Source organism: Lampris incognitus, chromosome 17 (assembly GCF_029633865.1).
Source record: "Lampris incognitus isolate fLamInc1 chromosome 17, fLamInc1.hap2, whole genome shotgun sequence".
Taxonomy (NCBI): Eukaryota; Metazoa; Chordata; class Actinopteri; order Lampriformes; family Lampridae; genus Lampris; species Lampris incognitus.
This window is the reverse complement of record NC_079227.1, coordinates 12324809-12351031: the sequence shown is the minus strand read 5'-3', so window position 1 is coordinate 12351031 and position 26223 is coordinate 12324809. Positions and strand designations below refer to the sequence as shown.

General features: G+C 45.8%; 1 protein-coding gene across 1 annotated transcript; it reads right to left on the bottom strand.

Annotated features, from left to right (window-relative positions):
* Nucleotides 1-1366: 1366 nt before the first annotated feature.
* Nucleotides 1367-24352, bottom strand: LOC130127921 (Fc receptor-like protein 5). Its single transcript, XM_056297636.1, has 8 exons — nucleotides 24282-24352; nucleotides 17385-17423; nucleotides 12221-12448; nucleotides 11404-11676; nucleotides 7377-7655; nucleotides 4495-4713; nucleotides 1722-1838; nucleotides 1367-1626 (listed from the first exon to the last, which is right to left on the bottom strand). Exons 1-8 carry the CDS (start codon nucleotides 24313-24315, stop codon nucleotides 1367-1369), a joined length of 1449 nt encoding a protein of 482 aa, XP_056153611.1. The 5' UTR covers nucleotides 24316-24352.
* Between the last annotated feature and the right edge of the window lie 1871 nt (nucleotides 24353-26223).

Sequence of the window (26223 nt, the reverse complement as noted above, 5' to 3'; positions counted from 1 at the left end):
AACAAATACACATTTTAAACAGATGGCCTGAGTGGTAATCACACCCTTAACTTTAACAGGGTCGTCATCTTGCACTCCCCAAACAGCAAAACCACATTTTACATTTTTTGCAACATTTCAAACTCACTTGAACAAATGGACACCAAACAGAATACCTGGGAACTACTGCTAAGGAAACAAATACTGTAATTACATGTAAAAATCACAAATAGCCACAAAGTCAGACTTCAAAAGTTTTTTTTCCCCCTTAAATTTAGTCCTCATTACCGCTTAGGCGGCAGTCACAATTGCCGCTTATGCTAAGCTAACAATAGCTAGCAATTTATTATTGCAGCTTCAAAACAATCAAAACATGCAAATAAAGTGCAAAGAATGAAAACAAAAGACTGCGAAGTTGTGCATTTTTTCTTAAGGTGCGAAACCACGTATGGTCACAAAAAGAAAGAAGTTGTTCTTAGGGTGCTCATATGTACAAGCGCAGGCATATATAAACATACGTGCATGGGAAAAGATCATGTGAACAGTAAGGAAAATTTGGTTCCAACCTACTCAGATTAATAAAAATGTTGTTTTTCCCCGTATTTATGAAAAATCATGTATTTCAGCCTTAAAGCTGTGTGATGCATCTCGTTTTTTGTTGCTGAATTTATCCTGAAGGCAAACAGTTCTATCATCCCAGACCCATACTAACATGTTTTCAGATCATAAAATGTAAAATAAAAAAGTTGACTATCTCTTTAGAAATGAGCTGGAATGACTTTCTGAGTGGTTTTCTTCTGCACTTGTGACATAAATCTGGTTGAAGATGAACATTGAGGAACATTAAGTGGGACAAAGCAAACTATCAAGATTTCGTTGGTTTCCTGCTTAAATCCATCCTACAGGACCGCCAGTGGGGGGGGGGGGGCAGAGTTTCAGGAGACACCAGCCAAAATGCAATACAATTTCCAAATGATAAAGGGGGGGGAATTTGTACAGATAGCTTTGACTCATATTTCTAATTTGAATTTTAATGAATGCCTACTCTCATGTTACAAGTACAAGACAGCCCAAAAAAAAAAAAAGCATTTAGAAATATGGGTTTGTACCATATTTTTACAATCTTGGATTTTTTTTTGATGACTTTTTTTTTTTGGTGAGGGGGGCGGGTTACATTGGGAAATCGAGCTGTGTTAAAGGAATGGTGGATAATTGGGCAAACAAATGCAGGGGAGATGTTTGATTTTCAAGTGTGTCTCTAAAAGATAAGTGCTTATTCAGGAGTTTGTTTCCATCATGCGAACCACTCATCCTGCTCGCAGGGTCGCGGTCAAGCTCTAGTCTTGTTCCTCTGTTCTCCTGCAGAGTTTGGTATCCATTACCGTCCTTATTCCTCACCTGTTTGTATCACCTCTTGTGACGGGGATTGTTCTACTTTTTGCAGAGTATGGTACATCCCATCCTTCTCCTCCACTTGCTCCATCTTTTGGTAGTCCCCCGCCACCCTCTCCTCTCCCCGAGACACTATAGTCTGGTAATCGTCTCTCGTTGTGCCAGGCTTATCCCGGAGTGGTTCGTATGTGTCCCCGTCTCCTTCATCTGAAGGAGACACGTAAACGGTCATACCAACATCCTGGTAAAGGGGTTCTGAAAGAACAAAAGAGGATTTTTTTTTAACAATGGACTTACACTTAACCACTGTGTAGACTGGAAATAGACTGAAGTAAATAGCAGCAACTTGCCAACATGTCTCCTTTTTGTGGTCTTGTAGTAAAGGACCGCCACGGTGAGGACGATGAGGGCCATTACAATCCCGATAAGCACCACTGTAACGACGATAACCATGTTGCTTCCACCCACTGTACAGACACAGACGGTCAAATCTTCTAGAGTGAACAACCATTTTGATTGTAAAAGGGAAACGCCTGAATTTCTTTACTCTAAGCCGTATTTTCCTATTGTTAGGGGCCAAGTAATAGATGGCGTGAGCTTTTAAACTGATTCACTACTGAGAATACTGGCATCAGCTTCCTCGCTGCATGTTTCTGAAACACATTAAATGACTGTTACAAGACTGCTGCACACCCGTCGGTTTAAAAGGCTCCACAACCCATTTCTCAGTTTGACTTGTAACAAAAGGAAAATAGGGCGTAAGGTAGAAATACCAGAGATTCCCTTTAGGTTTCACTTTATCAATGTTTGCTTCAACTAAGTGTGTGCCTAACACGTCCAGACTATTCATACCCTGACAGCACTGCTGGGACAGTTGCCCAAGAGCACAAAGACACCGTGGTCAGAGTTGGTATCCTGGCACTAGCAACTCTCCAGTCATCAGCCCAGGCTAAACCTGGATTACCCAGACAGTTCTGGGATTCAAACTAGTGACCTGCTGGTTACCAGATCAGTTCAGAGTTGGGAGAACCAGGTCCAGCAAGTCAAAGTCCCAATAGTGTATCTGCTCCACCCATGTACTAAACCAGCTGATTCTAATCAACACCACTCTTAACAAAGGTAAAGGAGGGCATGCAGGTGGCTCGGCGGTCTATTCCGTTGCCTACCAATACGGGGTTCGCCAGTTCGAATCCCCATGTTACCTCTGGCTTGGTCGGGCGTCTCTACAGACACAACTGGTCGTGTCTGCGGGTGGGAAGCCGGATGTGGATATGTCTCCTGGTCGCTGTTCTAGCGCCTCATCTGTTTGGTCGGGGCGCAGGAATTGGGGGGAACAGCGTGATCCTCCCATATGCTACGTCCCCCTGGCGAAACTCCTCACTGTCAGGTGAAAAGAAGCAGCTGGCGATTCCACATGTATCAGAGGAGACATGTGGTAGTCTGCAGCCCTCCCCGAATCAGCAGAGGGGGTGGAGCAGCGACTGGGACGGCTCAGAAGAGTGGGGTAATTGGCCAAGTACAATTGGGGAGAAAATCCACAAAAAGACAAAAACAAAAAAAGGAAGGTAGGGGAATCTAGTAAGGTGAAATCAGCTGGTTAAGTGCATGTGTAGGGGTTAGGATTTGGACTTGCTAGACCCGGTTCTCCCACCTCCGGATCAGTTCACTTACTGCTCTGTTCAATGCCGGTGTATGTCCACTCAAACCACATTTTATGCCAGATATTTTTAAAAATACAGGGCCCATCCCTTCATCCATTCCATCATCCGAACCACTTATCCTGCTCTCAGGGTCACGGGGATGCTGGAGCCTATCCCAGCAGTCACTGGGCGGCAGGTGGGAAGACACCCTGGACAGGCCGCCAGGCCATCACAGGGCCTATGCAGACTATGCAGGGACTTCTTATTTATGTAATATTTATGGAGCTCAACCTGTACTGTGTTTTAATGTACCGGCTGAGAACAAAAATAGGGAAAAAAAGGGCTGTGACTTGGCAGCAGAATTGTCCCCTTCTCAGCTGGAGCTGTAAATAGACTCTGTGATCTATACTCTGACTGACCATATTGTACATCCAATGTTGTTTCCTATGTGCAACGGTGTTGCCGATGTGAAGGTTTCATTATGTGTTGAGTTTTATATGAGAATCTGTCTGCATCTGTGTGTTTCAATGTCTAACCTGTGTTCGAGTGCTGTTGGCGTTTTAAGTTTGTTGTGTTTCAGGTTTCTATTTGCTGTATCTAGGTGTGACTGTGTGTGTGTGTGTGTGTGTGGGGGGGGGGGCTGTGATGGCCCAGCGGCCTGTCCAGGGTGTCTACTCACCTGCCGCCCAATGACTGCTGGGATAAGCTCCAGCAAATCCGCAACCCTGAGAGCAGGATAAGGCGGTTTGGATAATGGATGGATGGATGGACTATAGGTAAACCACCTTCTTCAGGGCTGACATTACATGAAGTCATAGTCACATCCAAGTAAATCCCCTCAGACACATGTACGTCAGAGAATAGTGTATTTCAATGGGAAAATACAAAAGTTCATGCTTTTCTGAAAATATTGCCCATATTGGTAGTTGGTTGTCTAATGAAGATTACTGACTGACGATAGGTATTCCCCCCCCTTCCTTTTTCTTCCCAATTGCACCAGTCCAATTACCCCAATCTACCGAGCCGTTCCAGTCGCTGCTCCAGCTCCACCCTCTCTGCCGATCCGGGGAGGGCTGCAGACTACCACGTGCCTCCTCCGATACATGTGGAGTCGCCAGCTGCTTCTTTTCACCTGACAGTGAGGAGTTTCACCAGGGGGACGTAGTGCGTGTTCAAGGTCCCCCTCCCCCGGAACAGGCGCCCCGACCGATCAGAGGAGGCGCTAGTGCAGCGACCAGGACACATACCCACATGCGGCTTCTCACCCGCAGACACGGCCATTTGTGTCTGTAGGGACGCCCGACCAAGCCGGAGGTAACACGGAGATTCGAACCGGGATCCCCGTGTTGATAAGCAGCGGAATAGACCGCTACGCCACCCGGACGCCCCTGAAGACCGTAGTTTACCCACTTTTTTACCACTACACCACTGTGCATAAAGATGATGAATTTGAACTGAGTTGAAACAAAGCCCAGGAACTCACACGTGTGGGGGTCACTCATCAAACTTCTCATGTTGGGCCACACTGCTCTGCACGCGTACATGCCCTCCTCCTTGGCCCCACTGTAGCTCACCCCTTTCTCCGAAGGCGCCCACGGCTTATCAGGTGTTTTCTTGTAGTACCACTGATAGGAGGCGTTTTGGGTGCAACGAGAGCAGGAGCACGACATGCCATCTTCAACAACAGTCTTCAGAGGACTTGCTGGAAAAAGTGAGGATACAGAATTGAAGGGGGGGGGGGGAGATAGTCAACAACAAAGGTTCAACAACCTGACAACTAAAACCGGGCTCGTCTCGCTCGCACTGACATCTGAGATGGACTCTGACGCGCCTCTTGCTGAGAACGATTTCAAAGAAGTGGTCCTATCACAGCTCTGGAGCCTGACCCAAAGGGTGTGTTTGTGGGAGGTGGGTTTACACAGACAGAGACATTAATCTTACAACGTGGGCTGATTTCTGTGATGACGGCAGACGCACACTTGCACACCTGCATCATGTGGCTCATCCCATGAAACGACTTTGCAAGACCACTAACTTTACCTCTCGCTGCCACCATCTGAGTTTTGATATTTTGAGTTCACATTTTGCTGATTGGTGCAGTTTGTCGACCATTCTGCGCATGTCGTTGACATTTATCCATGGTAAATCTTGCAGGCATCATGAAAACGTGTCATTATCAACAGCACGCGCCAACAAACAGGAAACTGGTTGTAGAAACCGGAAGTCTGTGGACTCCACTGACTTCCGGTTTCTACTGCAGCGCCGTATGCGATATTATGAACCCTACATAGCCCTCGCCAAAATCCCGTACCCTGTCCCAAATCTCGCGAACGGACGCCGGATTTCCGCGAACGGACGCCGGATTTCCGCTGCGTTGCTAAGGAAACAATCAACTATCAACTCGGTGCGAAGCAAAGCTAACGTTAGCTACCTTCAATTTGAACTTATGAATCGTCGAAAAAGTGAACCATGGGGTTGAAATTATGATTGTGAGGGAAAGAATAGCCTTAAGTTGACTAACCTAACAATTTTAGGTTACAAGGTCTGCCTCTGCTCCTTGGATACGTTATTGGTATTATAATTGTGATGCATTTGAGGCTTGATGAGACAAAGAATCAGAATGAACCCCAGCTAAAAGGTTACATTGAGTAGTACATCACGACAGAGTCAAATATGTCATCTTCCTGAGGGTGGCGCTAATGTGCAAGAGCTGAAGGTGGCGCTAATGTGTAAGACTTGTAAAAGTCATATTACTACAATATAGGAGCTCGTTTTGTTTGTAGTCATGATAAGGGGTGAAGTATCCTATGCTCAAACGTGGAGCAAGCAAAGATTGAGTTAAAAACGTTAATGTTGATTGTGGATAACTTAGACAGGTTAAATTGTGGGTGTACAGCGTTTCCTTGATGAGCGCTAACCCCATAACAACATATTTTCGCGTTGCTACGGTGGCGCACACGGGACAAAGCCAGAAACGGGATTTTGGCGAGGCCTATGTAGGGTTCATAATATCGCGCGCCGTATAGATAGATTTCCCGGAATATGTGGCTGTATCCACTTGCCTCCGCATGCACACTTCTGCAGGCGGTTCCCCGAGCTATTCAGAGAGTGAGACAGTTTTTGTCGGCGCTAATTTCCCCATTTATTTACAGCCCTTCAGAGTGACCGTTGGAGAAATAGGCGGTAAAAACTGGCTCCTCTGTTGAAAGACAGTGTCTATGCACCCTCCATTACCCTGGAATGAGTACAGGACTTGTTGGTTTACAGGGTTTATTCTTAAATTTAGAATATTTAGTCAGGGGGGAACTAAAAACTTTTCTGGACCACTGAAATATCTCTTGCTCATTACTTTGCTTTTTTTTTTAATAAAAAAAACAATAGACCCTATTGGAAATGTTAATGTGTCAGACTTTTGATTATATTCAGTGTTTTATTTGTTTATTGTTAGGCTCTTGCTACAGCACAAACGTGTGGCGATGAAGTATAGCTAGGACTTGCTGACCTTTGACCTGTGGGTGGGACATGCAGATGTAACCCCCATGATTTTAGCTGCCCTACAAAGTTAATGCATGTCCCTGCATGTTCCAGCAGTCCTCTGTAGAGGGCGCTAGCTAGCAGCCTGTCCAAATGGAAAATTACCAGGCCTTGTCAGATCAGAACGAGAGTTGAAACAGATTTGACTGCAGATCTTTCTTGAGCTGCAGACGAATGAACAAAAGCCCAACTCCTAGAAGCTGGAACAGAGATACAACATTTATGCCTTTGTTACCCTTACTCGTTTAAGTTTACCAGTTTAAGTTAATTAATGCCGTTTGGATTGGAGAGGATTGCTTGCTTAGAGACCTGTTTTCTTTCTTTTCCCGGGTTCTCCGGTTGGTTTTTTTGTGTGCTGGATTCCTTCCCCAAGAGAAGGGAGCAGCGAGCCCTGTGACCCACGAGGCGTGGACAGCACGTGGAAGAGTGGCGTCTCGCTTCTCCATTGAGGACGACCAGGAGAGACAGATAAGACCGTTTTGGAGATCTCTTTATTTTTTTTGAATGAACACTACACACACACTACCCGGGTAGTTTCAGACTTTTATCTTTTCATATTTTCCCTTTTTGACCAGAGCTCTGAGTCCACACACTGAAAAGACATTACAGACAGACCGAAGGGGTTTGACCCTTATTCCTTGTTATTTTTCTTATTGACCATTCAGAGTGCACTTGTGTTGATATTACTATGTTTAATAAATGCCGGCCATGTTTCTCTTTTATAATACTGTTGTCTGAATAATATTCTTTTCCAATTCCTCCTTAGCCCCACCTATTTTAGATTATTTAGCCCAGTTGCTTTATAACCCATTTCCAGAGTCTTACACATACCTTGGACAAACAGCGGTTGAGCGTCAGAAGCTTCCTGGTATGGAGGCCCCTCGGTTTGTTCACTGAAGTTGTAGGTGGCCTCGCATTTATAGCTCCCCTCCGAAGCCAGTGTCACATTGCTGATTTCGTAGGTTGTCTTGGTACCGGTCTGTATCACCTGCCCGTCCTTGTAGAACGCCACGCGGCTAACCCGTTTGGTCCCCACGACAACGCACTCCAGGGTCAGGCTCCCCCCGACCCGGGCAGGCCCAGGCAGGGACTCGAGCAACACCAACTTCTCTGGAAGGTTAGTGACAAGAAAACAAGACATGATGGCCGAGCAGTTGGGATAAATTATTCATGCTAAAGTTACCGACCTGAAGATCATCAATTTTGTTTAACTGACTGACACCCGTGGTGACTCCGGTAACTGCAGTGGTGTTTGACCCCCCCCCACATCACCAAACTGAACCAGGGTCACCAGTGCTGTTGTATCAGCTCCCTCTCCTACCATCAAAGAAAGGAACATGGTTGAACCTCCGTTTTACTTATTGATGTTGTACTGTTTGTTGGTGATGTCTTTTACCAGCATGTTCGGACATATACTTTTTAGACACAACTTTACTTCTTTTTCAAACTCTCTGCAACCTGCCTTCTGTATTTAGCTGCTGTGGTGAAGATGTAAAATGCCATGCATTGTGCCATTTACCCTGGGAAAGTCCTTCCTGATGACGATAACCAATGAGCAACTACAGAAGCATTCATGATTTGCATATTTATAGATAAGCTATTGTGTAATCTTGCATATCCAGACCTCTCCATCTACTCAAGCTGACGGAGGGTCTGCAGAAACTGGGTGAAAAAACATTGGAATAACAAGACCGCTCGGGGCGTCCGGGTAGCGTAGCGGTCTAGTCCATTGCCAGTTCGAATCCCCGTGTTACCTCCGGCTTGGTTGGGCGTCCCTACAAACACAACTGGCCGTGTCTGCGGGTGGGAAGCCGGATGTGGATACGTGTCCTGGTTGCTGCACTAGCATCTCCTCTGGTCGGTCGGGGCGCCTGTTCAGGAGGGAGGGGGAATTGGGGGGGGGAATAGCGTGATCCTCCCACATGCTATGTCCCCCTGGCGAAACTCCTCACTGTCAGGTGAAAAGAAGCGGCTGGTGACCCCACATGTATCGGAGGAAGCATGTGGTAGTCTGCAGCCCTCCCTGGCTCGGCAGCGGGGGTGGAGGAGCGACCAGGACAGCTGAGAAGAGTGGGGTAATTGGCCGGATACAACTGGGGAGAAAAGGGGGGGGGCGACCTCAGAAAATCTGAGGCCATCATCTGATGCCAGGCTTCGGAAATGACACCTCGAGTTTGTTTTCCTGTTCGGGTAGAAATAAGTTTACTTCTTTTTCTTAGCTACACTGACAATAATAATGGATGATTGTGTTTATTTTTCTTGTCAAAACAGAGATTCGCTGCAAATGCAGCAAAAGTCTAGTGTTAATGCTTTGGACAGAGTTTTCGCGATTGTCATCTCATACGAGCCAATGTTTGGCTACCATGGAACAAATAGGTTGTTGTTCGCAGGACATTACACACGGCTTGTTCTCCCTAGTGTAATTTGATCTATTTGAAGTATGAAGACAGCCGACAGTATATCACCCTTTTCTAACCAACTTTTGTGTTTAAATATCTCCGGAATATCCCTGTTTCATCAACTGTTAAATACTTAGGTATACACATTACAAAGGATAACACACTGGATAATCTCAACATTGTTCTTCCTGGCTCAGAGGTTCGACAATCGGTCGGAGTCTCCTTTCCAGCACCCTAGAGTAGACTTTCCCAGGGAGGCCGAGCAGTGTGATGCCTCGATAATTGGACCACACCCTCCGTTCCCCTTTTTTAAATATGGGAACCACCACCCCAGTCTGCCACTCCACAGGTACTGTCCCCGACCTCCACGCGACACTGAAGAGGCGTGTCAGCCAAGACAGCCCAACAATGTCCAGAGCCTTCAGCATCTCAGAGCGAATCTCATCCACACCTGGCACCTTGCCACTAAGGAGCTTCTTAACTACCTCAGAGACCTCTGCCAGGGATATGGGTGGGGCTTCCCCCGAGTCTTCAGACTCTACCTCCTCCACTGAGGACACGGTAGCTGGGTTCAGGAGCTCCTCAAAGTGTTCTTTCCACTGCCTGATAACATTCCCGGTCCGGGTCAACAGTTCTCCTCCCTGGCTGAACATAGCCTGAGTCAAGCCCTGCTTCCTTTTCCTGAGTCACCGGATGGTTTGCCAGAACTTCCTTTGCCAGAACCTCCTCCATAGCCTCGCCGAACTTCTCCCACACCCAAGTTTTTGCTTCTGCGACCGCTGAAGCCGCAGCCTTTCTGGCCTCCTGGTAACTGTCTGCTGCTTCAGGAGACCCCTGGGCCAACCAAGCCCAAAAGGGCTCCTCCTTCAGCCTGACACCTTCCCTCACCGCTGGTATCCACCAGCAGGTTCTTAGGTTGCCACCTCAACAGGCATCGATGACCTTATGACTTTAAAATTCTCAATGGAATATATCCTTCTGGGGAATTTTTAAGACATCAGTTTGGTTTAGTCTGTTACAACTGCTCATTTTGCAATGAACACATTGAAACGACAGAACATGTGTTTTATGAATGTCAATTTGCTGGTGCCTTTTGGGAAGATTTGCATTACTGGTTGTTTCTAAAACTTGACAATTTCTCTGAACTAAAAAAAGAGAATGTGATTTTTTTATGCTTGTGAAAGATGGAACACGTGATTTGGCAATTAACACAACTGTTATTCTTGGAAAGTTCTTTTTACATAAGAACAGATTCCTGAAAACGCAGGCAAACTTCTGCATATTTCATAGGGAACTTTTCTCGTCACTGAGGTTGATGGAGAAGAAGAATTCTATGGAACTCTCTGACTTGATAGAAGAACTTGAACTTGCAGACAACCCCTAGGACTCCCCTCCCTTTCATTTATGTATTTAATTTAATTTTCTTCTTATTCTTTATTTTTATTTCCCCCTCTTCCCTTTGTTTTATGTATTTGTTTTATGTAACATTTAATCGTTTCAACAAAAAAAGAAAATCGACGCAAAAAAATAAAAATAAAATAAATCTCCAGAGTCTGACGAGATGGAGCTCTGGCTATTAGCCATACACACGCACGCCCCAGATTTTTTTTTCAATAGTCACTGGTGTATTTAACACAACAACTAATTCACAAATACCCAAATCACGGACACTCTTGTAGTTGATCATTTTAATGGTTACTGTCTGGTAGGACTTTACCGGGAAAAATGCAATGCAAAATATTGTAGTGACAACGGATGGGTGGACTCGCTGGCCCTTGGCTAACGGGTCGGACCCTTTGGTCAACTGGTTTGCGTGCTCGCCTGTGGTGCAGGAGACCCGGGTTTACGTCCCGGCTGCCCCCCCCCCCCAATTCACTACATTGGTGGCAGTGGTAGGATGGTGAGACCGTGAGGGTATCGGGAGAGGGTGCACCCAGAGGCGTGAGGGAGCTGATACGCTGAAGCATGGGGACGCGCTTCCTGAAGGAGGGGATAGTGTAGCGACCAGGGATGGATGGACTCGCTGGCCCTTGGCTAACGGGTCAGACCCTTTAGTCGACTGGTTGGCGTGGTCGCCCGTGGTGCGGGAGACCCGGGTTTGTGTTCTGGCTGCCCTCCGAATTCGCTACAATCGTTTACATTCTCACCACAGCAGCTAAAGAGTGAGGAACAAGAAGCAGGTGGCCATGAGTTTGAAGAAGCTGGTAGACATCAATAGTAAATCATCATAAGTAAAACCCGGGTTGAACCATGTTTTTATTTTTTGTTTGGAGGTGGGGAAGGTGCTGACAACAGCGCTGGTGACTTTTCCATTTCAAATGGATCGCTGGCATTTAGCGTGGTCAAGCAAACACCACTGCAGTTACTGTACCGGTATCACCGCGGGTTTCAGTAAATTAATAAGAACCGCAGTCTTCATTATTGTTGCTTTATATGCTCTTAAATAACATAGGGATAACCTGAGGTCCTGATGGTGATTGGGTTGCTCCGAGTGAGGTTGTTGTCACTGCTGCACCAGTACAACCCCATGGAGTTAGCCAGGTCAAGATGCAACAACTTAACAGGCTCTGGGCTCTGTCTGAAGGCGATCCTTTTCACCATCTCTTCCTTATATACCCAGCATCTCCACCCCTGTAGGCCATCCTCAGCCTCGAGCGCCAGGATGAAGGAACCGCCGGTTTGCGTCACTGGCCAACCGGTGCTGATGGAGAGCGTCGCCAAGGGAATTAAATCTGTACAGGTTAGCCAGGAGCAAGGCCAAGGAAAGCAAAGGTGCATGAAAGACAGAGTTGTAGATGGAGAATTGACATCAGATCAGGTTTTATATACCATGCTGTTAGCCTACATTGTCTCTGTGTTACCATTTTTTTCACCGGCATCACTAACTTTTGAAGCAGTGATGCTCAATCATGTTTCATGGAAGGCCAAGTTTTCTTTCCACCCCAACACTCCATCTGCTGATTTCACTCATTAGCATACAGGACTTGCCACCCTTGACCACCCCGTAGATCCACCCTTACCAACATGGCTGGACAGGAAAGCTTTCACACTTTCATTGAATTAGTGGTCAGTGCGTCAAGCCAAGTCACTGTTTATTAATTTAACATCATTACATAAAATTCAGTAAACGACAGACAGTGTTACACTTAGCAGAATATTGGTATTGCCTGTGCTGAACTAATATAACTGCGGTTTCCCAGATATTGTGCGTCACCAAAAACATGCCCGCCAATAAGCGAATGTCTGTATTTGAACACAGTCACGTGTCATAGTTACCATAAACGGAGATGAGGAATTCGTTGCTCCGTTGGCCATTGGCCTCACACCGGTAGGGCCCAGAGTGCTGGGTCCCCGCGGCAGCAATGACATAAAATTGCTTCCCTTGATCGGTAATCGGGTCATCCTTGAAGTACCATGCGATTTGGCTCCCCGGCGGCGTGACGTCACATCTTAGTGTGACGGTGTCCCCAGAGAAGAGTGGCGTAAATGGAGTTACCATGGAAACTATGGCAATAGATTGACAATGGAAGAAAGGAGATGAAGGGACCTGACACAGCATTCAACTGCTTCATGAGGTAATGCTGGTAAATATCCGTTAATAATAAGATTTTGTTTTGTTTTCTTGCCAAGCAAGTCTCCAGTACATCACGGGGAGAAAAGAGAATCAATATATCTTAAAATACGTTTTTATCTATGGCTATTGTTACGACCTCCTCTTCCTGCCTGCTGGCTTTGCCTCTGTTTCAGTTTCAGGTTGGCAGGTTTCGCGCTTTGTTTGTTCCCGCGCTCCGAGGGAGGCTTCCGGGGGATCTGCGCGCTTCCTGAGACTTCCGGGTTCCACCGCTTCCTCTCTCCAACCAGCGCATTGTTTTTTTTTTAACCTTATTCATCTTCTTTTTTTTGTATTATTAAATATTTTTATTATTATTGCAACCCTCGACTTGTCTCCCTTCTTTTGTTACTTCCCTTGAGCCGGGGTTGTAACAAGTGGGAGCTCGTCCGGATCTGGGTTTGAACCAGGCCGGCATTACTGCCCGTAGTAGTTTATTGCTTTTTGTTTGTTAGCGCGTTTTGTGCGTTTCACTGCTTGGCACTGGTTACGTTATTGTTAGTGATGTCGTTTGCTGCGCGCTGTTGGGAGATAAGTCCATTGGATATTTTGTGGGCGTAGTGGTTGTGCCTGTTCTTTTTTGGTGCCGCGTTGGAGAGAGAACCACGGTTTGTTTCCAGCCAGCCGCCCAGGCTGGGGACGCTTTGCTCTGCTACCTGTTGGGACATCAGACCTAGGGATGAATGTTGGTTGTTGCTTGTGCAATGGTTAGAGATTTGGGGTGGTTTGTTGCTACCCGGAACTGTGGCCTTCAATTATCCCCACGTAGGCATAAACGGCGTATTCCCTTTGTTGGGGTACGTTGGGCGTTTGTTTGTTATTTTAGTTTGTTATTTTTGTGTGGCGCTAGTGGTCAGAGCATCTTGTCTCGGGAGCACGGCCGTGGTTCTAAGAGTCGCCAGCGCGCTGGTTATTCTGAGCGAGCCAGCGGTATATAATGCGTAAATACCCGCCATGAAGCTGCACGAAGACTAGGGTGAGTTATCTAGGGCTTGGGGAAACTCTTCTTTGATATCTCCGTCCCTGTGCTTGGCGCGACTAGCACGGTTGCCTCCGTTTTGGTTTGGTGTGTTTCAGTAGGTGGAGGAGTGAGACATGTTGTTGTCGTAGCTACGCCATACGCACGACTTTGGTTATTATGGCTACTCTAGCGGACGAGTTTGTCCAGCAGCCGTCCAACGACTTGCTGGGTAAATGTACGAGAGACCAGCTTATGCAAATTGCGGAGGCCTTGGAGGTTAAGATCACTGGTTCCCGAAACAAAGAGAGTCTTGGGTCTTTTCTGTCTGACAAGCTTAAGGGGACCGGTGTCATTAAGAGTGCGGCTAGTCCACCTCCGCATACGTCAACTACGTCACCTGCTGTTCTGCCTATGAGTAGTAATTTGACGTTTGAACAACGAAGGGAGTTGTTATTGCAGCAAGAGAAGATGCAGGAGAAAATATTATTGACGCAACTTGAGTTTGATAGAGCTGAGGGACAGAAAGACAGAGAGGCGGAGGAAGCTAAGAATGCACTCGAAAAGTTAAGACTAGAATTCCAATGGGAACGTTTGGTGTTGATTAGGGAAGGTAAAATATAGTGGAAGGCTCTCCTACTCCTGAATCCCCTAGGCCTAGGGGGAGCGATGTGACTGACAATCTGTGGCTTGTGCCTAAGTTTAATGAGGATGATGCAGATATGTTCTTTGTATTATTTGAGCGAGTTGGGGGAAACCCGTGCTCGTGACTGGGGACGTAATGAGAAGGAGAGTTCATTTGAGGCTCGCCACGCTAGACATGGTGCTGGGAACGAGTATCCGTCTGTTAAATCTGATGGTGGTTCCCGAGGGAAGGGTGACTTTCATAGAGTCTGTAACTACTGTCAGGGTAGGGGTCACTGGAAGAATGAGTGTCCTGTCCTGAAGGCCAAGGCCTCTAAGTCGCTGCCTAGCACCAAGGTGAAACCTGCTGCACTTGCGGTTTCAGTTGACAACTGGTCTATTCCTGTGTTATCTCCTGACCTGTAGCCAGTCGAGAAAACCCTAGCTGGTTCAGATTATGCAACGTTCATTACGTACGACTGTGTCTATTGTTGGCAGTGAGGAGAAAGTGCCAGTAAGAAAATTGCGCGACACTGGCGCATCAGAATCTTTTGTTTTGCAATCTGTGCTGCCATTTTCTCGGGTGACGGATACAGGTGACAGTGTCCTGATCTGGGGTATAGGACTTAACACCTTGTCGGTTCCCTTACATAGGCTCGTATTTACCTCTGAGCTGGTAGAGGGAGAGGTTGTTATGGGGGTGCGGCCTTCGTTGCCTGTGCTGGGGGTGGAGGTTATTTTGGGGAATAATCTAGCTGGTGGGTGCGTTTGGTGTGATGTTTCCCCATCTCTGGTTGTTTCGTCTGTCCCCCTCTGCACTGATGAGAGTGAGAAGTGTTTCCCTGGGGTTTTTCCAGCTTGTGCTGTAACACGCACTATGAGTCACGCGGCTGTGGGTCCTCTGGTGGTCCCTTGTCCAGTGGTCGATAACTCCAGTGATCACCTGTCTAAACTTCCCGGTTCAGTTACTCATGATGACCTTGTGAGAGAACAGAAAGCTGACCCTAAATTGACAGACTTGTTTGACCAGGTTCTCTCTGCTGGTAAGTTAGAGAGCGCTGATGGTGACGTTAAGCCAGGGTTGCTGGCGGGTGGTGCAGAGGTGCCCAACTCACCTCCTCACCCAGTGGTGGCAGCACTGGGTGAGGATGGTGTAGTTGGGCCTGATGATTGTGTGCTACTAGGCCAGTTAAAGAACTCTGAGTCCCTCTTGAACCTGGAGGCATTGTTGGCTCACCTGTCTGTGAGTAGACGTTCAGAGTTGGCTGCTTTGATCTGCAGGTATCCCTCACTGTTTGGCGACACCCCCTCCTGTACGCATTTGATTGAACACAACATCAACGTGGGGGGTGCGGAGCCGATCTGGCAGCGGTTCTATCGGGTGTCAGCGGAGAAACGTAGCCATCTGGATGGTGAGATTAGATATATTGGTGAATAAGCCTGATGGTACATTTAGGTTTTGTACTTACTACCGAAAAGTCAACAGTGTCACAAAGCCTGACTCCTGTCCCCTTCCTCACATGGAGGATTGTGTAGATCAGGTCGGATCTGCTGCATTTGTCAGCAGATTTGACCTCTTGAAGGGATACTGGCAGGTTCCGCTGTCAGTATGTGCTAGAGAGATAGTCGCCTTTATCACGTCATCAGCTGTATTCGTACTCAGTAATGAGTTTTGGATTGAGGAACGCCCCAGCCACCTTTCAGCGCTTGATGAATTGAGTTGTTGCCGGGTTGGAGGGTTGCGTTGTTTACCTGGACGATGCGGTTGTCTTTAGTGGCACTTGGGAGCAGCATCTCTCCCGGGTGGGGGGGCTGTTTGATCGTCTGGCCGAGGCACGTCTCACTGTTAACCTCGCAAAGTGTGAGTTTGTGCAGGCCACCATGATGTACCTCGGTAAGGTGGTTGGACAGGGTCAGGTGCGTCCAGTGCGTGCAAAAGTGGCCGCTATCGATCTGTAACCTGTCCCGTTGACCAAGAAAGCATTTCAACGCTTTCTAGCGTTGGTGGGTTACAACTGTGGGTTCTGTTGGAACTTTTCCACGGTTGTGGCTCCCCTGACTAGTTTGCTTAAGGCAAAGGCCAAATTTGAGTGAGATCGATCATGTCAGCTGGCATTTGAGAATGTTTAACAACTTTTGACCTCAGGTCCAGTTCTAGCTGCGCCTAGATTCGATGTTCCTCCAGGTGGACGCCAGCAAAATTGGGGCTGGCGCTGTGCTGCTGCAGGCAGATGGTTTGGGGGTGGATTGACCCGTTAGTTTTTTCTCTAAAAAGTTCAACACCTACCAGCTAAACTACTCGGTGATCGAGAAGGAGGCGCTTGCACGGATCTGGGCGCTGATCCACTTTGAGGTTTATGTGGGGTCAGGGGTCGTTCCGTTAGTGGTTTATATAGACCATAACCCTCTTGTGTTCCTGAGGTCCATGCTGTGCTCAAATCAGAGGGTCATGCGGTGGTGCCTGTTTTTGCAGGTGTACCGCTTGGACATGCGTCACATTAGGGGGCTAGACAATGTTGTGGCGGATGCTCTTTTCCCATGCCCCTGCTCCCTGAGTTCGGTCAGGGCACGCTGAGTAGTTGTGTTCTGTGTTGTTTGTACTTTCCTTCTGTCTGTCTCCCTACCTCCTCTGTCTCCATCCTCTGGCTCTCTCGCCCCTCTTACATTTGCTTCCTAGGGCTCTTGGTTGCTGAGGGGTGGGGAGTCCGCCAGGGGAGGTGACCAGAGGAGGCAGAGGTTGTCCCAGGTCAGGCCAGTATTTTGGGTTTTTTTTTATTTGGTTTGATTTGTTTGTGTCTTGCTTGTTTTGTTGTTGTGCCTGTTAGTTTTGGGTCCTTTATGGTCCCCAATTTTTTTGGGGGGGGGGTTACAGCCTCCTCTTCCTGCCTGCTGGCTTTATCTCTATTTTAGTTTCAAGTTGACGGGTTTCGCGCTTTGTTGTTCTTGGGGGATCTGCACACTTTGTGAGACTTCCGGATTCCACCGTTTCCTCTCTCCGACCAGAAGATTGTTTTTTGAACCTTATTCATCTTTTTTTTAAAATTATTATTATTATTATTAGATATTCTGATTATTATTGTAACCCTCAACTAAATAAAACTTAATTCATGTTGCACCCATCTAATTTAGTTGCAGTTTACAGAGTACTTGACAAAAAGGTCTATAAACAGGAACTAAACTAATATGGTGTGTCTGTGTGTGTGTGCGTGTGTGAGAGAGAGAGAGAGAGAGAGAACACTAGTTATTACCTTGTGGTAGCTGTTGACTCCGTGCCACGATCACCAACACTAAAATCAAATATGTAAAAAAAATGTGAAAATAAGAGATTACTATTTTGAATTACAACAGTGGAGTTGTGTGTGCAGGTTGTGACTTGCGACACATCGTTTTAGAAGCAGAGACACAACCACTTTTGTAACAAGTGTAACATTAAAGTAAAGGAACATTACAATCTGTGCAGCGGCATGTTACATGGTATGGCTGTACCGGAGGCATGCCATTCTAATGCATTCCAAAATACCATCATAAAAGCATTCGAGGTTCAAGAATTCCAACAGAAAGCTTCCAAATCCTAAAGTCCAAACCTAAAGCTGTAAATTATCAACTTCCAACAGTAAAACATTCTGGATTCCGTTGGGTCCCAGTCAACGGCCCCAATGCCACTGAAGTCCATTAAAGAAGTAGGTGAAAAATGTTTAGTTTTTGGCAAAATAAAAGGTATCTACAGTGGTGTGAAAAAGTGTTTGCCTCCTTCCTGATTTCTTATTTTTTTGCATTTGTGTCTTAAATGTTTCAGATCATCAAACAAATTTAAATATTAGACATAGATAACACAAGTAAACACAAAATGCAGTTTTTAAATGAAGGTTTTTATTATTAAGGGAAAAAAAAATCCAAAGCTACATGGCCCTGTGTGAAAAAGTGATTGCCCCCTAAACCTAATAACTGGTTGGGCCACCCTTAGCAGCAACAACTGCAATCAAGCGTTTGCGATAACTGGCAATGAGTCTTTTACAGCGCTGTGGAGGAATTTTGGCCCACTCATCTTTGCAGAATTGTTGTAATTCAGCCACATTGGAGGGTTTTCGAGCATGAACCACCTTTTTAAGGTCATGCCACAGCATCTCAATCGGATTCACGTCAGGACTTTGACTAGGCCACTCCAAAGTCTTCATTTTGTTTTTCTTAAGCCATTCAGAGGTGGACTTGATGGTGTGTTTTGGATCATTGTCCTGCTGCAGAACCCAAGTGTGCTTCAGCTTGAGGTCACGAACAGATGGCCGGACATTCTCCTTCAGGATTTTTTGGTAGACAGCAGAATTCATGGTTCCATTTACCACAGCAAGTCTTCCAGGTCCTGAAGCAGCAAAACAGCCCCAGACCATCACACTACCACCACCATATTTTACTGTTGGTATGATGTTCCTTTTCTGAAATGTTGTGTTACTTTTACGCCAGATGTAATGGGACACACACCTTCCAAAAAGTTCAACTTTTGTCTCGTCAGTCCACAGAGTATTTTCCCAAAAGTCTTGGGGATCATCAAGATGTTTTCTGGCAAAACTGAGATGAGCCTTTATGTTCTTTTTGCTCAGCAGTGGCTTTCATCTTGGAACTCTGCCATGCAGGCCATTTTTGCCCAGTCTCTTTCTTATGGTGGAGTCATGAACACTGACCTTAACTAAGGCAAGTGAGGCCTGCAGGTCTTTGGATGTTGTTGTGGGGTCTTTTGTGGCCTCTTGGATGAGTCGTCGCTGCGTTCTTGGGGTAATTTTGGTCGACCGGCCACTCCTGGGAAGGTTCACCACTGTTCCATGTTTTCGCCGTTTGTGGATAATGGCTCTCACTGTGGTTCGCTGGAGTCCCAAAGCTTTAGAAATGGCTTTATAACCTTTTCCAGACCAATAGATTTCAATTACTTTGTTTCTCATTTGTTCCTGAATTTCTTGGGATAGCAGCATGATATCTAGCTTTTGAGGATCTTTCGGTCTACTTCACTTTGTCAGGCAGATCCTATTTAAGTGATTTCTTGATTGAGAAGAGGTGTGGCAGTAATCAGGCCTGGATATGGCTAGAGAAATTGAACTCAGCTTTCCAAAGATGTGATAAACCACACTTAATTTATGTTTTAACGGGGGGGGGGCAATCACTTTTTCACACAGGGCCATGTAGGTTTGGATTTTTCTTTTCCCTTAATAATAAAAACCTTCATTTCAAAACTGCATTTTGTGTTTACTTGTGCTATCTTTGTCTAATATTTAAATTTGTTTGATGATCTGAAACATTTAAGTGTGACAAAAATGCAAAAAAATAAGAAATCAAGAAGGGGGCAAACACTTTTTCACACCACTGTATCTATCTGCTAGGGGGGTGGTTTTAAGTGTTGTTGTCGTACAAAGTGCTGTTGATGATTACTCAAAGGAAAGATTCCTTTTTGTTAAGCTCTTTCCTTCTGAGACACCTCAGGGCTCTCTACCTGGCAGGGTGACATTTGGTTACCAACATCTAACATCGAATTTTGGTAGTTTTTCGATTTGTTGGTACAAATGACATTTTTGAGAGGAACTTTGATCGGACATGAGTCAGGTTTACCTTCATTTCAATATTATTCATAGACATTTTTGAGTATGCTTGTTCATATTTTCAATTCGATGTGGCCTGAGATGATGGAAGTAATAATAATAATAATAATAATAATGACTGCTGGGATAGGCTCCAGCATCCCCGCAACCCTGAGAGCAGGATAAGCAATTTGGATAATGGATGGATGGATAGTAATAATAATAATAATAAAAGTTATTTGTATTGCCCCTTTCATACATTAAATGCAGCTCAAAGTGCTTCACATTGAATCAATAAAACAACAACAAACAAATAGTTTATTTGTTTAAAAAAATGCTACGGCCTACTGAGCAGTGTCTCTAGATAGCAGTTGAAAATAGTGTCCTTTGCTAAAACCATATTTTTCCTATTTGTCAATCAGCAGTAAGTGAAACTAACCAAAATAAAAGACTGTAGGGAAAAAAGATGGCATTTAATGTTGCTGAATACTTTCCCACGTAACTGACTTCGACCCAGGGGTGTGATGTAGTCGAGCATAAACTGTGGCTGTGCACCTTTTCGATTACTGAAAGAACAGCCAGATTATGAGCACGCTACCATAGACTCTAATAGAGCAGGAACCACAAAATGGGGCCCAATGGAACCGAGAATTCACTTCCGTGCCACCGAGAATTCACTTCCATGCCCCTCATCTTATGTCATGGTAAGTGTTACGGCCCCAGTGCTGTGTGTTCTGTGTGCAATTACCCTCTCGTATACAAACCTAGGGTTTGTTTTTATGGGAGGGGGTGTTACAACCCTAGTGCCGTGCGTCTGTAATTTTCCCTCTCCAGGTAATGCCCCGCCTCCCATGGAACTGCTGATTGAGCCCATGTGACCCCAATTCCTCATCAGCTGGGTATATACCTTGGAGAGAGACACCCAACAGAGCCAGTGGGCCATTGTTGGCAGCCAGAGTGAGAGAGAGAGAGACGGCCAGTGGGCCATTGTTGTCAACCAGAGAGCGAGCTCTTGTGTCAGTACCCGTTACTCCTTGAGACGGAGCGTGAAACTCGTTCTTATTTGTTTCTTTTTTGGTTTGATCTGAGTTTGTTTTGTTAGCTAAGCCTGGTTGGTTAAGAGCCAGCATCTTTAGTTGCCTTTTTTATTCTGTATGTTGACTTGGGGTTAATTTTACACCTGGTTCCGCCTCCCACCTTTCTTATTCCCCCAGGCCACTTTCATTTTCTTTGTTACTTCCCCTCATCCCCTGGACCTTTAACGAGGAATGTAACAGTAAGCCTTACTCATGACGTCAGCTGAAAGGCATGCATGGACCAAAGTCGCTTCTCATCATTTCAGTTTCTATTTCGCCAGACTGTCATTCATAACAGTGGAGCTCTGCATGTAGGTGTAGATGTAGAGATAGAAGCAATTCGTATCAATGTAGAGAAACAGTCCAGTCTGTATGAGTTATGTCATAGAGCTGTCTAAATTCCAATGACTCCAGATTGTGGATATCGTTCCATTGAATCGAATAGAATAGAACTTTAGTTTTCCAACAGTACCTTCATGTGTAGTGGCCATTTTGAAGCAGACGGGGGGGAAAAAATATGCTCCTAAATTATCAAATATTATTCTAATAAGTTGCACTTATAATTATTATATATAACGATCCATCCATCCATTCATTATCCAACCGCTTATCCTACTCTAAGGGTCACGGGGATGCTGGAGCCTATCCCAGCAGACATTGGGCGGCAGGCAGGGCGACACCCTGGACAGGCCGCCAGGCCATCACGGGGCCAGATAATTATGCTAATAAATTATAGCAATATACTGTTATCATACACTCATACTAAAATATATTACAAATATACTTTACTAATACTATTATAGTATCATAAATTTATATCTATATGATATTTTTGACCGAATACCATGATATCAATATAATATCGATGTATCGCCCAGCTCTACTTACAGTACATGAAAACGTTTTCCAGAAATGAATACGTAGTTACAGTTTGTGTTGTTAGTTGTTCTTTATGATTTATCAGCCTCACACATATCGACACAAAGCTATTAAGGGTTCACACAGTTGTTGTTTTGTTTGTTTGTTGTTGCTGCTGGTTTTTTAATACCTAAAAAGATTTCATCGGTTTAAGGGGTAAAGACCTGCAGCCTTCGCCCTGATGGAAGAGTTTTAAAAACCACTTTTAAAGGGCATTTGTAACAGCAAGCCGCAAAACCCCTTTTTGTCTCCGTGGGTTAACTTTTTATTTTGTATAAAACTGACGATTCCATTTCTCACGTTCTCTCAGACACCTCAGTGTGGGCGTCACCGTGCATGTGACTTCAGCCTGCCAACTTCACTTCCTGTGGCGTCCATGTGCCTGTGGGTGTGTTTGCACTTGTCAGACACTGTGGCACAAGGGAGCATCCACACAAGGGAACGTCCACACAGGGGAGCGTCCACACAAGGGAGCGTCCACACAGGGGAGTGTCCACACAGGGGAGTGTCCACACAAGGGAGCGTCCACACAGGGGAGCGTCCACATAAGGGAGCGTCCACTTTGGCCAACTAATTTACAGTACGCAGTTGCCCACTGGAGACTGGGGTTCACGCCCCGGTCTCGTCAGATCCGACTATGGCCGGACCCGATGAAGCAGCAATAATTGGCAACGCTGTCTTCGGGAGGGGGACGGAGTCGGCTTGTGTTTGTCACATGAATGCGTCTCTGCATGTGTCGGGAAAAGCAGTGGTTCGGCCTGGATTCGCCTCGGCGTCTCTTTCGAGACTGCCAGCCGGAGAGATGCAGCTGGCGAACGCATGCAGTACGAGGGTGGGGGTTTGAACGAGAATAGGGAGCAATTGGCCACTAAATTGGGAGAAAATCAGAAATAAAATTATTTAGAAAAAAAACTAATTTACAGCAGGTGAACATTTGGGTTAGAAGCTATAAGGGATGTCTTCAGGGAGTGGCTTGGATTAGCGACGGTGCTAAAATTAATCTTCTTTAATAATAATAATAATAATCCATCCATCCATCATCCAAACCGCTTATCCTGCTCTCAACATTGCAGGGATGCTGGAGCCTATCTATCCCAGCAGTCATTGGGCAGCAGGCGGGAGACACCCTGGACAGGCCACAGGGCACACACACACATTCACACCTAAGGACAATTTAGTATGGCTGATTCACCTGACCTACATGTCTTTGGACTGTGGGAGGAAACCGGAGCACCCGGAGGAAACCCACGCAGACACGGGGAGAACATGCAAACTCCACACAGAGGACAACCTGGGACGACCCCCAAGGTTGGACTACCCTGGGGCTCGAACCCAGGACCTTCTTGCTGTGAGGTGACCACGCTAACCACTGCGCCACCGTGCCACCCAAAATAATAATGATAATAATCATGGATCACATTTATATAGCTCTTTATCTAGACACCCAAAGCGCTTCACATTGAAGGGGGAAACTCACTTCAGCCACCACCTGGGTGATGCACGGCAGCCTTTTTGCACCAGAACGCTCACCACACATCAGCTTGAGGTGGAGAGGAAGGAATCATTGAGCCAATTACATGGGGGGATGATTAGGTGGCCAGATGGAGAGAGCCAGGTTGGGAATTTTGCCAGGGCACCAGAGAACCCTCTACTCTTTACAATAAGTGCCATGGGATCTTTAAAGACCACGGTGAGTCAGGACCTCGATTTAACATCTCATCCGAAGGACGACATCTCCTACAATACAGTGCCCCCCACTGCACTGGGTTTTTTTTTTTTTAAACCAGGAGCAGAGGGAACACTTCCCTCTACTGGCCCACCAACACCACTTCCAGCAGCAGCTCGGTTTTCCCGGGAGGTCTCCCATCCAAGTACTAGCCAAGCCCACACCTGCTTAGCTTCTGTCATTCAGGAGAACCAGGGCACATGTTGGTATGGCTGCTGGCCATATGACTCACAATATCTCATCACAGTGTAAATGTTTAACATTTAAATGTAAGTGAGAGGGATTTCACTCGTAATCAAATTGGCCTATAAATATTTAATTTTTTTTACGGAAAGTCAAATGGTAAATGGACTGCATTTATACAGCAGTTTTCCAGCTGCAACAGCCACTCAAAGTGCTTTACAATCAATGAATGCCTCATATTCAGCTATGCGCGCGCACACACACACACACACACACACTCATACACAATACTATACAGAGCCAATACAGAGGCCTCATGAATTTGAGCTAAAATGATAACGAAGACAAAGGTTCACCATTCAACCTAAATAAGTATCTGGATGAGATGGGATGAGGTCAGCTTTAATCATCTCCATAGGAAAACTGAAGCGGGCAGCAGCAAACCGGCTCGAAAACAGTACAGCCACCCAAATTTCAACCATTCAATTTACTGTCACTAAAAACAATGTGCAGGCAAATGTTAAAAATGAAATAAGGAGCAGGAGATATAAAAAAAAACCCCAATATAACACTCCAGCTTTACAAAATACTTTGTGCGATCTTCCCAATGATATCGTGAAGTCTAAACAGCCGCTTTATCACATCTGAACACACATCACATCCGCACAGGGATGTGTTTACCTGCTGACAGAATGACGCGGGACCATCCATCCATGGTTCTCTCACTCTACGGCCCACACAGCAAGCAGACGGGACGTCTCTGCAGAGAAGAGTGAGACCGGCACAAACTGGCAGCCTTAGAAAACCTTTCCTGGTGAGGAAGTTGCGGAGAAGCCAGGCCACCAAAGTGAAAAAGAAAGTGGATTGGCTAATGAACCGGCACAGAGTTGAAAAGCTTTTGCTGTCACTGAGTTGAGTTTGAACCTGCAAGTAAACAGTGTGCACAGTGTTGGACTGCAGCTCACTCTACCAACTCGTTTTTATCTATGTGAGAGCGTAGTCCTGCATGTTTGTTGATAAAGCAATAGGAGAAGATGTTCGGCCTCAAAACCATCCGTTTTTTTAGCAGTAAATGGATAAAGCATACAGAGCTCTGGGTCTAGATCTTCCTATCCCTGACAAACAACAGATTGTGTCAGTTCACGAAGTCTGACTCTCTCCTTTCCCTGACCCAGTCTTTATACTATACAAAGTGTTGACTGAACATGAATGGGTGGTCTTCTTTGTGATTGGTCCGTTGACCTGACTCAATTTCCGCCTCTGATATCCGGACTCCAGGTAATCTACTTCTGCTGTGACCTCCTTGTTGCAGCTGCCGTCGTAAAATCCTGTTCCTATTTCTGAACCCACAGATCACAGCACATCTTGTCTCTACTCCCCCTTGACCACAACACCCTTATTGTTCCCTTTCCTATTCAGAGCCGCTAACCTTATCTAAGGTCAGCGACCCTCACTCATTTACCTAACATGGAGATAGACACACTCTTCTTCTTGGGACATCTTATCCTTTTATTGCCCCCCACTTCTCTTCCTATAATTTACTCTGCCTTCCTCTGTCTGCTAACATAATACTTTTCCACTGCCACTATTGCCCGTCATGTCCTTGTAACAAGCCTTGTTCCTTATGCATATGATTTCCCAATGATTAATCTATCCTTATATCCCTTATTCCAATCAATATGTTGTAATCATCATTATTAAACATCACACCATTGCATTTATCTACAACAGTAATGTAAAATTTAACTATTGGATAAGTTTCCTGCACCGTAAAATAGTCTTAGTTGGATGCTCAGCCTGAAAGCATAGCATGACCACAATGTTTCCAAGAACAAAACTTAAGAGTAGCTAACATCCATGGAAGACTACGTAAAATAATATTGGTATCGAATTCAGGAAGTGTGTGAAGAATTGGGGGACCATCGGTATCTTTCATGCGAGCAAAAAAAGGAAAAACTAGGCCTTACAATCACAAATATGTCGAATCTGCGAGTAACATTTCAGTATGATATGGTGACGATCACGGATGAATAGGCGCGATAGCCCCTGGCTAACGGGTCAGACCCTTTAGTCGAGCGGTTAGCGATGTCGCCCGCGGCGCGGGAGATACGGGTTCGCGCCCCGGCTGTGGCGGTTCCTGCGGTTGCCCCCCGAATTCGCTACATCGCTCAACTAAAGAGTCTGAGCTGCTCGACCAAAGGGCACAAATCCCTTCCTTCGGGATTCCGCAAATCGCCACAGCCAGGACGCGGACCCGGGGCCTCCGCACCGCAAGCGATTACATTAACCAGTCGACTTGGTCCGACCCGTTAGCCAAGGGTTAACGTGTCTACTTATTCGTGCACATCACAATATGTTATTCACATATCAGAATGGCAGAAGTCTCTGCAAATAGAACAGCACATGATGTCAACGTATTTTGGCATTTGTGTCTATAGCAGATTGTGACAATATGGGCCGATGTGTTATACAGCTTTTAAGGCTCTTTTGGCCTGAAGTTTAGGACAATCGTTAAAAAAATCCATATTAGAATCTCCGGGTGTCTGGGGCTAATTAAGGATGTGATTTGACCCGAGACAGTGAAGGTATAAGAGCCCACTCTTCATCCGTGACTTTTCACTTG